Below are 15538 nucleotides of genomic sequence, written 5' to 3'. Positions count from 1 at the left end.
AGTTACTCCAAAATAAAAACAACAAAAAGAACATCCCTAGACTTGTTATTGAGCCAAAGAATGACTGTGAATGTGTGCCCGGATTCAGGGAAATCCACAGGGGAAGAACCTGGGCAACATTTCAGCAGCTCCTGCGGGAGTAAGCGATACACTGTTTTGTTTGCTTGTTTTTTGAGTGGACAATAAAGATTGCTTACTTTTATAAAGGGCTGGCTGGTGATCCGGAGCTCCCCATAATAAAACATATTCAACCTACCTCTGCAGCTAATGCATCTACGGAAAGAGCTTTGGAATAAACACCGTCCCACACCAACGTGAAGGTTTCCATGTCTGGGACACCTTTTGTTTGCTCTTCAATATCCACAGTCATATTGTTTCCATACACAATCTCATATGATAGTAACGGGAATTCTCCTGTGGATTGTAACAGCACAAAGAAAACATTAAAGGGGTTGTAAAGGAATTATTTTTTTCATAATAAGCATCCTTTACCTGCAGACATTCCTCTTTTCACTTCCTCATTGTTTGTTTTTGCTCAGAAGTTGCTCTATTTCTTCTCTGTTCTGTTCACTTCCTGCTTGTCTGATTTTACTGACCACCGTGAAGCGAGGCTTTACTGCAGTGGTCAGTAACGTGCTCACCCCTCCTGGGAACTACATCTGTGTGGCAGGACGCTCTCTACATGTTAGAGACTTCAAGGAGGTGTGAATTACTGGGCGTGCCGCAATGCATACTGGGAAATGTAGTTCTTACATGAACGAGCACCGCAAACCAGGAGGTGAATGAGAGAACAGAAACTAGAATGCCGGAGGTGATATAGATGAAGGAATTTAATGGGTATTTACTAGTTTTTTAACAGAATCATTACACCATTCTGTCTGTCTACCTTGCAGACATTAATTTTAGGCAAAACATTTTTTTCCTTTACAACTCCTTTAAACAAAGTAGGCTTAGGGCCCTTTCACACGTACAGACCGTATGTCCGCATTTTCATCCGTCCGTTGCGGATGAAAACGGGACATACATGGGTCCCTATGTGATGGTCATCCGCTGACACCCGTAATTGTCCGCCTCCGCAAAGATCCGCATTTGCGGACGGAAGAAAATCCTATTTTTCTTCCGTCTGCCGGATCGGATGAACACGGACATATGGTCCGTGTTCATCAGATCCCCCATAGGGGAGAGCGGAGGAAAGACAGGGCGATCCCTGCACAGTGTGCGCGGACCGCCCTGTCAGCTGACAGCTCAGCGGGGATTTTACAGAGGATGCCCGCTGAGCTTTTGTGGACACACGGAGGCGGATCATTACTGATCCGCCCGTGTGAAAGGGCCCTAAGCCTTGCACTTCATAGACAGGTGCATCCAATCATGAGAACGGGTATTTAAGGTGGCCAATTGCAAGTTGTTGTTCTCTTTGACTCTCCTCTGAAGAGTGGCAACATGGGGGCCTCAAAATAACTCTCAAATGACCTGAAAAGAAAGCTTGTTCTACTTATTGGTTTAGGGGAAGGTTACAAAAAGTTATCGCAGAGATTTCGGCTTCTGAAAAACGGCAAAAAAAAAATCGAAACCTGCTGCATTTTTTCATGTCGTTTTTCAAAATGTCGTTTTTTGCGTTGTACAAAATGATCGTGTGTGGGCAAAAACGACGTTTTAAACCCGCGCATGCCCAGAAGCAAGTTATGAGACGGGAGCGCTCGTTCTGGTAAAACTACCATTCATAATGGAGTAAGCACATTCATCACACTGTAACAGACAGAAAAGCACGATATGTCTTTTACTAACAAGGAATCAGCTAAAAGCAGTCCAAAGGAGAACTTCCCCTTTAGAGTGCCGTCGTACGTGTTGTACGTCACCGTGCTTTGTTCATAATTTTTCAAAAACGATGGTGTGTGGGCAACGTTGTTTTTAATGATTTCGTTGGAAAAACTTCGTTTTTTGGACATGCTGAAAAATGACATTTTTTTTAATGCCGAAAAACGGCCGTGTGTACGCGGCATTAGGGGTCCCCACAATTTGGGAAATTTTATTACGGGGTCACGGCACTAAAAGGTTGAGAACCACTGCTCTAAACTCAACTGCCTAGAAACGACCCTGTGTATATGTACTGATAAGATAACAGAGGAGAGTTCAGGAGCAGTTGAAAAAAATGCTCAACTGCTCCTAAACGCCTAAAGCCTCATACACACGTTCAGACTTCCATCTGACTTTTTCGTAGATTTTGGTCCGAAGGGCGTTGGCCGTGAACTTGTTCTGCATACACACGCAAGAACATTTTCAGCCAACATTCACTAAACCACGTGGTTTGTCAGCTCTTTACCGCCACCCTTTGGGCAACTTCTGCTATTGTTGTCTGATATTTAGCATTGGTTCTGAGCATGCATGTTTTTACTTTGGATTTTAGCCCAATGGACTTGTGTACACACGATCGGATGATTCCGTCGGAAAGTTTGAGAGCATGCACACCCAACATTTGTCTGTGGAAATTCGGACAACAATTGTCCGATGGAGCATACAGACAGCCGGATTTCCCAATAAAACATGTCCGTTGGACCGTTGTTGTTGAAAAGTCCAATCGTGTGTATGGGCCTTTAGAACCACTTTAATTTGACTGTAGCTAACCTCAACATTGTTTACTTTTTCTGTGCTTTGAAAATTTTTCCTCAGCCTGGGATACTGGTTGCTTCTGATTTTGTTCTGTGTGTGAGCTGAGGGAAGGTGATAAATGCTTGGAGTTTGGCTTCGTACACACGACCGGGTTTCTCAGAAAAAAACAGCAAGAAAACTGCTTCTTGCCGAGATTCCCGTTCGTGTGTACTAGGCATTCAGGTTTCTTGTCAGGAAATCTGGCCAGAATCTCGACGAGAAAAAAAGAGAACCTGCTCTCTTTTTTCTCGTCGAGATTCTTGTGGTCCTGTTTCACGACGAGAAACCCGAAAGTGTGTATACTTACCTGTCGCCGTGGAAACCCGCGCATGCTCGAAATTACTTTGACGCATGCGCGGTAGATTCCACGGCATAGGTAGGGTGAAGCAAGATGGCATCGAATTTGATGAGCGCATGCTCGTCATACACGATGACGTCACCGCATTCTTTCCTTTCAAGAGAACCGCGTTTTTTTTTAAATGAAAGTCAGTACACTCCGACAGCAAGAGTTTCTTGCCAAGAAACTCGTCAGGGAAAACAATGGGTTTTTCCTGACGAGATTCTCGGATGTGTGTACGAGGCCTAACTTTCCAGAGTACAATTTTCTCCTCTGGGCTCTGCCCCAGGTGAAGTCAGTGTAAGTCTGCATTTACACCTAGGTGTTTTCACGCCCGACGCCCGCCGCTATTGCAGCCTGCAATACGCTGGAGGGGTGATTTTACATTGTCGGCTATGGAGATGGTTCACATCTCCATGCCGAACGTCGAAACGCCTGAAGCTCAAAACAAGTCCCGGGACCCTTTTTTTCGGGCGGCTTCGGCGTTCGGGCATAGCCGACAATGTTCAAATCACCCCTCCAGCAAAAAACAAGACTAAAAACGACGTGTTTTGTCGCCGCAAATCGCGGGACAAAACGCCTATTTTATGTCGCCGCATATCGCCTTCGCAAAGGTGTGAATGCAGCCTAAAGCTTTGTGGACAGAAGCCGATCCAACAATTGAGGCTGGGTTCTCACAGCAGGGGGTCCGCTACATTCCTGTTCTCCATTTGAGGTGTGAATCTGGTCCAAATTTTTGCCTGAATTTGGACTTGAAACGGTCCAGAAGACGCACAGGACCCTTTTCCAGTGCGCTTCCAGGGGTGTGTGAACCGGCTCCATTGAAAGCCTGTCACACTCTCCTGTCATGTGGGCAAACCCGCATCCAATTTGCAAAAGTGTGAACCCAGCCTGACTCTTGTCGAATGGGACTGTTGGAAACTTTTCTTGATCAGCCAGCTGCAGTCCCCTAACTTAGAGAGAAGATAGTCACCGCTCCAATTAGGTATGTGGATGAATCCGTATCCTCTCAGAGAAACCCAGGTGCCGGCAATGCACAAAGCAATTGTAGAAAGAAATGTTTGGACAGCCGCACTCTGGAAAAACCTTCTTGGTTGCCTTTTATTGATAAAAGTTATCAAACACCACACATCACAGCAAAGACAGGGGCATACAGCTGACGTTTCGCACTACAATCAGTGCATACTCATGAGTAAGCACTGATTGTAGTGCGAAACGTCAGCTGTATGCCCCTGTCTTTGCTGTGATGTGTGGTGTTTGATAACTTTTATCAATAAAAGGCAACCGAGAAGGTTTTTCCAGAGTGCGGCTGTCCAAACATTTCTTTCTACAATTAGTCCCCTAACTTACTTATGAAGTGAGGATGTTGGAGGTCATCACTATGGGACACTATTGGAGGTTGGGAACAATATGGAGGCTGAGGGCTCACAAGGGGACTATGGGCACTGTGGGCCTCTATGGGAGGTTGGGGGGGGGGGGCAATATGGGAACTGGGAGGACCTGTAGGAGGTTATAAAAATCTGCAGCTGAGAAGGGAGATTGCACCTATAGAATAGACAGACACACAGGACCATTCCACCATAATAAGGACAGTTGAGATGCAAGAAGGCTAATTAACAGAATTCTACCATATCAGGTCTCAGGATGAAAAATGCAGTTATATATTACAGGTATAATTATATAAAGGGTTTAATCTCATGATGTGTCCAATATTATCACACCTCTTGTAGAATTGAAGGTCACTGTATACACATTTTGGGTGTCAGTCGTTTCCTTAACCACACTGACTGTATCTGGCTGTATAGACAGCAGATTATTTAAAGCCAATTGAACATCTTCTTCGCTTGCATCAGCTGACAACAGACCTAGAAAATGTTAAAAGAAGTTTAATAAATATTATAAAAAAAATTAAAAAACAAAAGACAACAATATTCAATTTCATGTACTTTAGATTTAGTTCAGTGACATCATTCTACTAGTGTGCTTCTATTACATTTTGGTCAAACCTTCATAAAGATTCAGTAACTAATCTCATTTACTAAGGGGAATTTGGAAGTCTGGTTAAAGTTGGGTATTGCCTAAATACAAGAGGCATGTAGATCCTTACTTGAATCCTTGTGTGGTATTGCACACAAAACAGGTTAAAGACGCTTCAATGCAACAAAATAACAGTCCACACAGTGTTGCCAACCGTCCGTATTTTTACGGACAGTTCATAAAAACGGGCACTTTTTTTCCCCGTTCGTAAATGTCCGTGGTTGCGGGAATGTGCCAGTAAAAATTGCAGAGATCGGTTTGGCTTGGAACTGCGCATAAAGATTGGAGGCAGGGGGTGATTGGAGGCAGGGGGTGATGGTGGCTGCGGTGGCAGGGCAGAGGGGGATGGAGGCAGGGGGCAATGGAGGCAGGGGGAGATTGGAGGCAGGGGGTGTTGGTGGCACCGCAGAGGGGAATGGTGGCACTGCAGGGAGTGGGGGATGGAGACAGGGGTTGTTGGGTGGTGGCACCGCAGAGGGGGGTGGAGGCAGGGGACGATAGAGGCAGGGGATGTTTGGAGGCAGAGGGAGATTGGAGGCAGGGGGAGATTGGAGGCAGAGGGAGATTGTGGCACTGCGGAGGGGGGGTGAAGGCAGGGGGTGTTGGTGGCAGAGGGGGATGGAGGCAGGGGGTGATGTGACTAAATAATTTGCCCTTATTATATCGAAAATAACAAAAATATGCTGTTTTACCGTAATATCTACCTTAAATGACATTGCTATTTGCCTAGCGTACTTGTTTGTAGCCTAAACACTGACATTTGCACCTAAAAATGTAATTTAGTAACTTTTGTAAAATGCCAGTAAAAACTTGGCTGCGCCAGTAAATTTCAGGTGTCGTGCTAGTAAATTTCAATCTGGTAGGTTGGCAACACTGAGTCCATATCAGTGGAAAACAACTTAGATAGCAGCCAAGAGTGTATTTACATTTGCAACTAATGGGCTTTCATGTGGAAGTATTGGTATCTTGGGCTCTGCTGTACTACATATAGGCCTGGAAATGGCATAGGGGGTGTCAGTGAGTGGAACGGAAAGATACCAGAGAATGTCTATCCAATCTGTGCTCCATTAGCTTGAGTGGAAGGCCTGGAAGACATCAGGGGTTTATTTGTCCCCTGATGTCTCAGTAAAGAGAAACTGTCACAGCAAAATGCTATTACATAAGGGCTATTGAACCCTATGTGAGAGCAATAAAGGTAATTGTAAAATAAAGAAAGAAATAAAAGTTAAAAAAATTATGTCACAACATTTTTTAATTAAAGATGATTTAAAGCCCCTGCCCTTACATACGCGCACACAAAAAACCCCATAATCGCATGCAGTGGCTGCACTTATGTATGAAAACCACAGTTGTGTTACACATTATATGTAGCTGTGAATGTCGGAGTGAGAGCAATAATTCAACAGCCATCATTCAGGGTTAACTCCAAATTAATAAGCTATAAAGGAAAAAGGCTTTATAACCACGGGCTAACCAACTTATTATTAGCACCACATCCCTTGATTAGAAAGATACAAGAGAATGAATTGGGATTTTTAAGGTGCAAAATAAGAATACTATCAGCTATAATATGTAAAAAATATATATATTTAAATAGCAAATAAAAAAATTGTTGTTAAAAGATAACAATTGCCAAGTACATATCAATAAGGTTTTATGGATACAGCACTGTAGAATGGAGTTCTCAACATGTTTCACCCATATATTGGGTTTCTTCAGGGGATGCTGTCCAATTAAAGATACAGGCCTTCTAGGTCTCTTGAGATGTTAATCAAACCATTAAAAAATGTCGCAGGTATCTATCTGCATCTGGAGAACCATGTGCTATGGGTGACCATAGGGGGTATTCCAGGACCAGAAAAACAGAGTTTTGCAGTAGACTTAATACCAAGGGACGTATGCTGTCTCTACACGCCAATGCTTATCTCTAAGGCTGGCGTTTAGCGACAGCACGTGTGTCCCCAAGATTCCAGCAGGCTGGGAACTCCATTCTACAGTGCCCTATCCATAAAACCTTATTGATATGTTCTTGCCAATTGTTATCTTTTAACCACTAGGAGCCCCGGCCATTGTATATTGATGGTCACAAGGTGGCTCTACAATGCCGGGAGGACGTCTATTGACGTCCTCGGCTCCTTCGACCACTGGGTTGCCGATGCGCATGCCTGTCGGCCGCGATGTCCGCCAGGTACCCGCGATCGGCCATTACACAGACAAGGACGTGGATCTGTGTCTAAACACACAGATCCACGTCCTGTCAGGGAGAGGAGACCGATGCTATGTCCATTGTACATATGGACACAGATCGGTCACCTCCCCCAGTCAGTCACCTCCCCCCACAGTTAGAATCACTAGTAGGGAACACATTTAACCCCTTCCTCACCCCCTTCCCTGCCAGTCACATTTATACAGTATCAGTGCATATTTATAGCACCAATCGCTGTATAAATGTGAATGGTCCCAAAAATATGTCAAAAGTGTCCGATGTGTCTGCCATAATGTCGCAGTCCCAATAAAAATCGCAGATCACCGCCATTACGTGTAAAAAAATAATAATAAAAATATTCATAATTCTGTCCCTATTTTGCGCAAACCAATCACTATACGCTTATTACGATTTTTTTTACCAAAAATATGTAGAAGAATGCGTATTAGCCTAAACTGAGAAAAAAATATAAAAAAAAAATGAGATATTTATTATAGCAAAAAGGTGATAAAATACCACCAAAAGAAAGCTCTATTTTTGGAAAAAAAAAAAGACGTCAATTTTGTTTGGGAGCCACGTCGTACGACCGCGCAATTGTCAGTTAAAGCGGCGCAGTGCCGAAAGCTGAAATTTCACCTGGGCAGGAAGGGGGTATATGTGCCCAGTAAGCAAGTGGTTAACAACAATTTTTTTATTTGCTCTTAAAATATATGTAGCGCCTGTGTACTTTCGTACAGGTGCTATGCTTAAATTTAGTGGAAGAATGAGAGAGTTATGTTGCTCTCATTCTGTAATTTGACAAATTTGGCTGTCGCCAAATCTGGATTGTCCTGTGGGTCAGTCTGTGCCCCAGAGATGCGGTCTCATCTCTGGGCGGCAGGTGGCGCCAGAGGGGTCCAGGCGGAGCCGCTTCTTCCCAGCAGCCAATTGGAGGAGTTTTCCCTTGCGGGGCATGCTGGGGAGGAGTATTTCTGTGGCGGAGGTCGTTCAGGGTTCTTCGCGGGTTCCTGGTTCCAGGTGCGGCACCCACCTTTACGGTGTGCGCACATCACGGGCCCCACCACTATGGCCTACCAGGCCGGGGTCACGTGCCACGTGGAGTTCCTGACTCTGGGCTCTCATAGCCTGGAGAAACTGATGCTGCAAAGGGGCCCCAGTGACTTACTGGGTCCCCACTTCTATTGAGAAGATCCCAAGCTGGGTGCTGATCGGTGGGGGATCAGTCTGAGGAGTACCCGGAGGCAGGTGATCCAACAGGGCTTAAACGAACCACCGGGGATCTGGACACCGGACACTGACAGGTCACATTCAAGCTGTCAGTCGGTGACCCCTAAAGACATACTGGGAGGATTTGCTCTACCGTCCTAACTTCCAAGCACAAGGCCTGTGGCAGAGGTCTCATCTGGACATCCAGATCTAATTTAGAGCTAAGTCTGTGGCAGAGACTTGTTTCCTTTCCCAGAAGCTTTAAGTGGCGCTCTGCCAGGCCCGTGAGAGAGGTCTGTCCAGGGGCACTTCACCCACTCCGGCTGGAGTGGCGACGCATATAAATACCATTGCTGAAGGGCAGGACTGCCTTTATTATCCATAGCCTGATACTGTGAAGTTACTCTTCCTTCACCAACCTATCCTGTACATGTTGGTCGTGTTTGACCGGGAAAATAAAGCATTTGAAAAACGTCAACCAACGGTCCTGGACATTCTGTTATTGCTCTCAGCACCACCATCACCCCTAGACACAGTGAAGAGGTAACTTAAATACGCCGATCCCAAATCTAATCAGCGGCTCCTTCCGGGGGTAGCGCTACATATATATATATATATATATATATATATATATATATATATATATATATATATATATATATATATATATATATCATATATATTTTTACATATTATAGCTGATATTATTCTATCTTATTTTGCACCTTAAAAATCCCAATTCATTCTCTTGTAAATAAGCTATAAAGGTTTTTAAACCAATACCCGTGATCAAATTTGGGTACAAAGTCATGACATTTGTACCTGTTTCATCTGCTCCCAAGATGAGTTTGTAATACATGTCTGAACATGAATCAGTACAATCTTTGGTCACTGTAATTGTCTGAACTTCTTCTACTGCTTGTTGGGTTGTGTTCCAATTTAATAATGTGATAACCTGAGGAAATAAAAATACCAAACACAACAAGAAGGTCAGTACAAGGCTTACATCAAAGACAGTATGGTCTTGTGTAATGTGTGCATAAACTGTAGGTAGATTCCCACCGCTATCCTAAAAAGGGGCCACCTGATTATATGGGCATCTGCAGGAAAGTTTCTGTGAACCATACCACCTGTTATTTAAAGTGTATGTAAACCCCAAAAATTATCATCTCTTCGTTGATCCCTTTTGGTCTGTTAATTACAACATTGAAAGCATTTTGTCATATCTATTTGATAAGTGCAAACAAAAAAAGAAAAAGGTTAATCGTTTCAGATATTAGGAGCTGTCCTGTGTGCTGTGCTCTTTGCTTGTATTATTACAAGGAGTCTGTTTAGCCTTACGAATTCTTATCTTGGACTACAGAATGATTAGCCTTTATGTTGTAGAGATCTGAGAGTGGAAGTGGTTGAGTAGTCTATGAAAAGACATTGGGCAGGGCTAACATCACTCAGTCCACAAAAATTCACAACAGGACTTAAAGTGGATCTAAACCCGATTCATGAAATGTGACCTAGGCACATATATCTGTAGTGTTTTCTTATCTCAATCCAAAGCCCTGAGTCCTATGTCTTTACACTGCCCCGTTCTTCTTTTATCAGCATGATAACTTCTGACAAGTTCTCCGGCCTGGGAGACAAAAGCAGCTGAAAATTTGTGTTGAGGTAGGTTGCTATAAAAAGATTAGCAGAGAGCTTGCCTTGTCACAGCACAGCTCTGTAGGTCTCTGCCTATGTGAAGGGGGGGGGGTGCAATCCGTCCAATCAGCTGTCTCTCAGTGTAATCCAAGACTACACTGCTACTGCTGAATGAGTAAGTGAAAATTCTAACCTGTGTAAGAATTCTAAAGAATATAGCAAGCTGAAGACAGCAGATATACATGTAAAACTTATGTAGGGAGATTTGTTTCATCCCTGTGTATCATCTGAGGCTGTTCACTTTACTGGGTATATGTGAAGGTTTACATCCACTTTAAGAGCTTTTCTGACACATGAACAAGTAAGAAGGTGCAGTTATCTAGTCTACTACTAGGTGGCTCTGTCCCAAAAAGTGTTAGCTCCTGCTGCTGTCAATCAAAGTCAGTGAGCCAATGAAGAGAGAGAGTGGGTGAGGTCAAATTGTGGCTCTGTGTCTGAATAGACACGCAGAGTGATGGCTTAGCTCCGGTTCCCCCATAGCAAACTGCTTGCTGTCGGGCAGGACCTGAGAAGAGGAGGATATGGGCTGCTCTGTGCAAAACCTTTTACACATAGCAGGTAATTAGGACATGTTTATTATTTTTAAACGAAAAAAAAAAGAGACTTTAGCATCACTTGAAATCAGTCACAGGGGGTAATACTGTTGTAAAATATTACCCACACAACTGATTTTGTAGTTCATTATTTGGCTTGCAAAAGTGCTATCAGTGTTTCACCGCTGTGAGTTCTAACCCTTTGGAGGACCTGGGAGAAGTGTACAGATACTAGAGGTGCAGCTACAGTGATCATGTTTGTGGAAGGACATGCAGGGAGACATAAGCTGGATGCACAGAGCCCTATGGCTAGTCAGAGTACTCTGAGTGAGTACTAATGATCCTGGGAAGAAGAGAGACTTTGCAAGGGAAGAAGGCTTATGGGTGATGTGCTGTGTGCTGCTTTCACATAATGACTGCTGTAGTTCATCCAGTATATGTGATTGACAAAGTAATGTCAAGTGACCCCGGATAGTATGTCTATATGATGTGACTGGCTACTAGACATGTGCACACTGAAATATTTTGTTTCAGAATTTCGTTTTCATCCGAAAAATAAATTTATTTAGTTACTCCGAAATTCGTTTTTATTTATTTTGTTTTTCGTAAAAAAAATGCATTCGTCTGAAAATCCAAATTAATTAAGGTCGAATCTGTCATTGAAGGCTTATGGTGTCTGTTGAAGATTCGACGGAATCTTAAAAAAAATAAAAATTGGACAGAATCTTAAAAAAAAAAAAAAGATTAGACGGAGCAACAAAACTGTACAATGCCGCAATCGTACATTTCCGATCGAATGTTTCGCCTACAAGGTATAGAAGAATTCTAATGTTGTATGACTAGTAATAATTACAAGGTATAGAAGAATTCTAATGTTGTATGACTAATAATAATTATATTTATTAATTATTATTACTAGTCAACCAACATTAGAATTCTTCTATAGCCTATGGGCAGAGCATTTCACCATAAATGTCTGCTTGCTGTATGTTTGTATGCTTGTATGTTTTTAGCTACTTCGTCGAATCTTCATGTCTCTCTATGTCGAATCTTTTCTCTCTATGTCGAAACTTTTCTCTCTATGTGGACTCTTCTTCATGTCTCTATAATGTCGAATCTTTTCTCTCAATGTCGAATCTTTTCTCTTTATGTAGAATAATATTGGACTAGTAGAGTTAAGGTTAGGCACATTCGACCGCAACGAAAACTAAAATAAAGCATTTGTTTATGTCGGATCTTTCGGTTTCCTTTTTATGTGCTTTCGTTATCGTTTGTTAAAACGATAACGAAAATACCTGAAATTCGGACGAAAATGCATTTGGACGAAAACGAATGCACATGTCTACTGGCTACTGTCATCTTCTGAAGAAATATCAGTAAAGTGCAGAAAGTTTACTATTTGTGTGGACATTTTTTGAATATAAAGGCTGATGGCAGGGGATGTTCTGGAAAGCCTATGGCATGGAGTTTTCCACAATATGGTGCAGGTAGAGGGCTACAAGCAGGTAGGTTGTGTTATTAACAAGCTGGGAGGGGACCTGTACCTCTTAGTACCAACACACAGCCAATCAGAAGCCCCCTTACAATTTGTTACAGGTTTTCTTTACTTGAGGGGTATGGAAATGTGCATGTATTGTGCCTTTATATTTAATTCTTATTTTGCCTTATATTATTATTATTATTAATAATAATAAACAATGATTATGAACACGACTTACCCATGGGCCTCGATACGTATGACCATAGTGAGCAGGGAGATTCTGATGTTCTTAATCTAGCTCCTTTACTGGCCAGAATGCAGTGAATAACTTGCATAGCGCTACAGATGCGAACTGAATCGCCTCAAGGCGCTTTTTGCAGCCAGTGTCTTGCTGGCTGGTGCGGTCATTGGGCCAATTTGGAAAAATCCAATTAACCTGCCAGCTTGTCTTTGGAGTGTTGGAGGAAACCAGAGAACCCAGAGGAAACCCATGCAGACACAGGGAGAACATGCAAACTCCAGGCAGATGGTACAGAAAGAAAAGCCGCTCAGGTGTGGTCGTCTTCAAAGGTAATTCTGCACACGGAAACCACCGGTGCAGGCAATGCAAGTACAAGGCAAAGAAAGGAAGAATATCTTCTAGACAGCCGCACTCCAAATAAAATTGCCTTTATTGTAAAAATCCAACACAGCACTACAAGTCACAGCACACTGGAAAGCTTTCCAGTGTGCTGTGACTTGTAGTGCTGTGTTGGATTTTTACAATAAAGGCAATTTTATTTGGAGTGCGGCTGTCCAGAAGATATTCTTCCTTTCCAGGCAGATGGTGTTGTGTATGGGCTGGCAGGCAGCATAACCCAGCAATTTAAAGCTGGAGTTTAGGTATGGCAATTTTTACATAGTTTCATTGGTACAGATTGAGGCCAGTGTAAGTAAGTTTATGTCACACCCAGGGGTGGACTGACAACTCATAGGACCCCCGGGCAATAAAAGATTATGGGGCCCCCAGGCTTACAGATAGCCACCACGCCAGGAGGCAGTGCAGAGGCGGGGCAACTAAAATCTCAGGATTTTCACATCAAAAGCATGTCAGTTTCAGACATATCAGGGACAGATGTAAAAAAAAACACAGATTTTTACATACTGTCCCTGGTTTTATTGAGCCTGGCAACCCTGATGGGGCCCCCTAGTGGCATGGGGCTCTCGGGCGGTGCCCGAGAACCCCAATGGTCAGTTGCCCCTGGTCACACCTGTAGGACCCCTTTGGAAGCTGAAAATCACTGTAGTAGACACTGTTACTATTGGGAATGCCACTAGCTTCTGGGGAACACAGATGATTGCTTGGCACAAGTGCCATTCAGAGAACACTTGGCATGTTATCAATGAATGAAAAGTGTTCTCTGATTGCATTCCCCACCTCATCAAATCATTGAGAAAATGTATTAAGAAATTTATTGAGAAAATGCAGTGTTCCTTGAATGAAGCGTGGGCCAAGCGAGTGAGCCCACGTGTTCACAATGCAGCAGGACACCTGTTTGGCATGGGATCCAAAAGTGATTGATTTTCAGCTTCTAGAGGGATCTCACAGGTTGGGCACATACATACGTACATTGGTCCATTGGATGTAAAAATTACCATACCATAACCACAGCTTTAAAACCAATGTTTTGGCCATGGTTATGAGAAAAGAAGATTTTTTTTTAGTAAAATGTGCTATGCCAGCTGTCTGGCATGATGGCATGTGACCTCACATCCACATTCACCCAGACTCAGTAGCCTGTGCATTGTCCATCCCCATGAAAAGGTCTAGACGGGGCAACTGATCTGTATCTGGCCAATGGCCTGTCTATTGTGAGAAACTGAAACTCCATTACCATTACATTGTGTTTATCAATCTGGACAGGTGGGTGTATATAGCCTTCATAAATCACAATGTACAGCAGCAGCACCCCCCCCCCCCGCTTATTAGAAGAAGTACTACGCAGAATCAATGGGCATTTTTGACACTTATCAAATTGATAAAACAAAATGCTACCACAGCTTATCAACTTTCAATGACAGAAGAAGTTTTCGGCAGCAGCTGCATCTGTCGTCGCCCCCCCCCCCCCCCCCCCCCGCTTCTTCACTTTTCTTAAAGGGGAGTTCCACCCACAATTTCACTTTTTAAATATAAATACCCCTGTAATACACAAGCTTAATGTAGTCTAGTAAAGCTAGTCTGTAAACGAAGGTCCGTTTTGTTAGGTTATTAGAGCATTTAGTTAGTTTATAATCTAGAAATAGACCGTGGCCATCTTAAGTGTGGGCATCATGAAGCCAGACTGTATGACTTCCTGGATTTCAGCCTTGCAGATCTCGCACATGCTCAGTGCTGCACAAGCGATGTAATAGGTTTTAGTCAGGTTTCCATAGCAACAGGAGTGTCAGAGGAAGTTGCCGCCCCTTCTCTAGGCTATTAGCAAGGACTGCTGGGATACATGATGTCTATCCCAGAAACCAAAATAAAGGTATTTACAAGCAACAAAATAAATAAAAATTGTCCATTCTGAACACTATGAGATTAGGGCATGCAGCACAGACAAACATAAAAAAATAGATGGAACTCCACTTTAACTTGAAACTCAGCAACACCCCCTCCCCCGCTTCTTGCTTGGGGCCTCCAAACTTCTCCACAGCTATACAGAGAAGACCGGGATCCGGCAGAGGAGATCTGTTCTCTTTGCTGCTGACTGCTGAGGCAAGGAGGGGGTGGAGACAAGGGGGATGCCGCAGGAAAGTTGCGAGAGCCACATGAAATGACCTGGCGGGCCGGATTCGGCCCGCGGGCCTTGTGCTTGACACATATGCTCTAGAGGTTGCTCGGGGGTTCCTTGAGAAATGTCTGGCTCTTACCAGAACCAATAAACCTTTTAGCTATCTGTGAGGTGAGGAGGATTCTTCCCAATGATCACAAATGTAAGGATCATTGGGCCAGATTCACAGCGGAGATACGACGAAGTATCTCAGATACTCCGTCGTATCTCTCAGAGTATCTATGCAACTGATTCATAGAATCAGTTACGCATAGATATCCCTAAGATCCGACAGGTGTAATTGTTTTACACTGTCGCATCTTAGGATGCAGTACCGCGGCCGCCGCTGGGGGGAGTTTGCGTCGTAAACCAACGTCGGGTGTGCAAATTAGGAGTTACGGCGATCCACGACGGTTTTTCGCGTTCGCTACGTCGCCGCTAGTCTAGTTTCCCGTCGCAAAGTTAGTCGTCGTTTTGGATGCCTTAACTTTACACAGCAAACGTATTGCTGTATAAAGTATGGCCGTCGTTCCCGCGTCGAAATTTAAAATTTCACGTCATTTACGTAAGACGTCCGGGAATACGGAAGTACGCTACGCACGTCGC

General features: G+C 43.6%; 1 protein-coding gene across 1 annotated transcript in view; it reads right to left on the bottom strand.

Annotated features, from left to right (window-relative positions):
- Positions 1-15538, bottom strand: part of LOC120941316 (fibrocystin-L-like) — a 292358-nt gene that overhangs the window by 231555 nt on the left and 45265 nt on the right. The window contains exons 16-18 of the mRNA XM_040354641.1: positions 9255-9387; positions 4705-4848; positions 257-414 (exon numbers count right to left, since the gene is read on the bottom strand). Of these exons, the coding sequence (XP_040210575.1) occupies positions 257-414; positions 4705-4848; positions 9255-9387 (435 nt within the window). The remainder of the gene's footprint in view (positions 1-256; positions 415-4704; positions 4849-9254; positions 9388-15538) is intronic.

Source organism: Rana temporaria, chromosome 5, assembly GCF_905171775.1.
Source record: "Rana temporaria chromosome 5, aRanTem1.1, whole genome shotgun sequence".
NCBI classification, from domain to species: Eukaryota; Metazoa; Chordata; class Amphibia; order Anura; family Ranidae; genus Rana; species Rana temporaria.
Note: the sequence above shows the minus strand (reverse complement) of the source record. Positions and strands in the feature narration are given on the sequence as shown.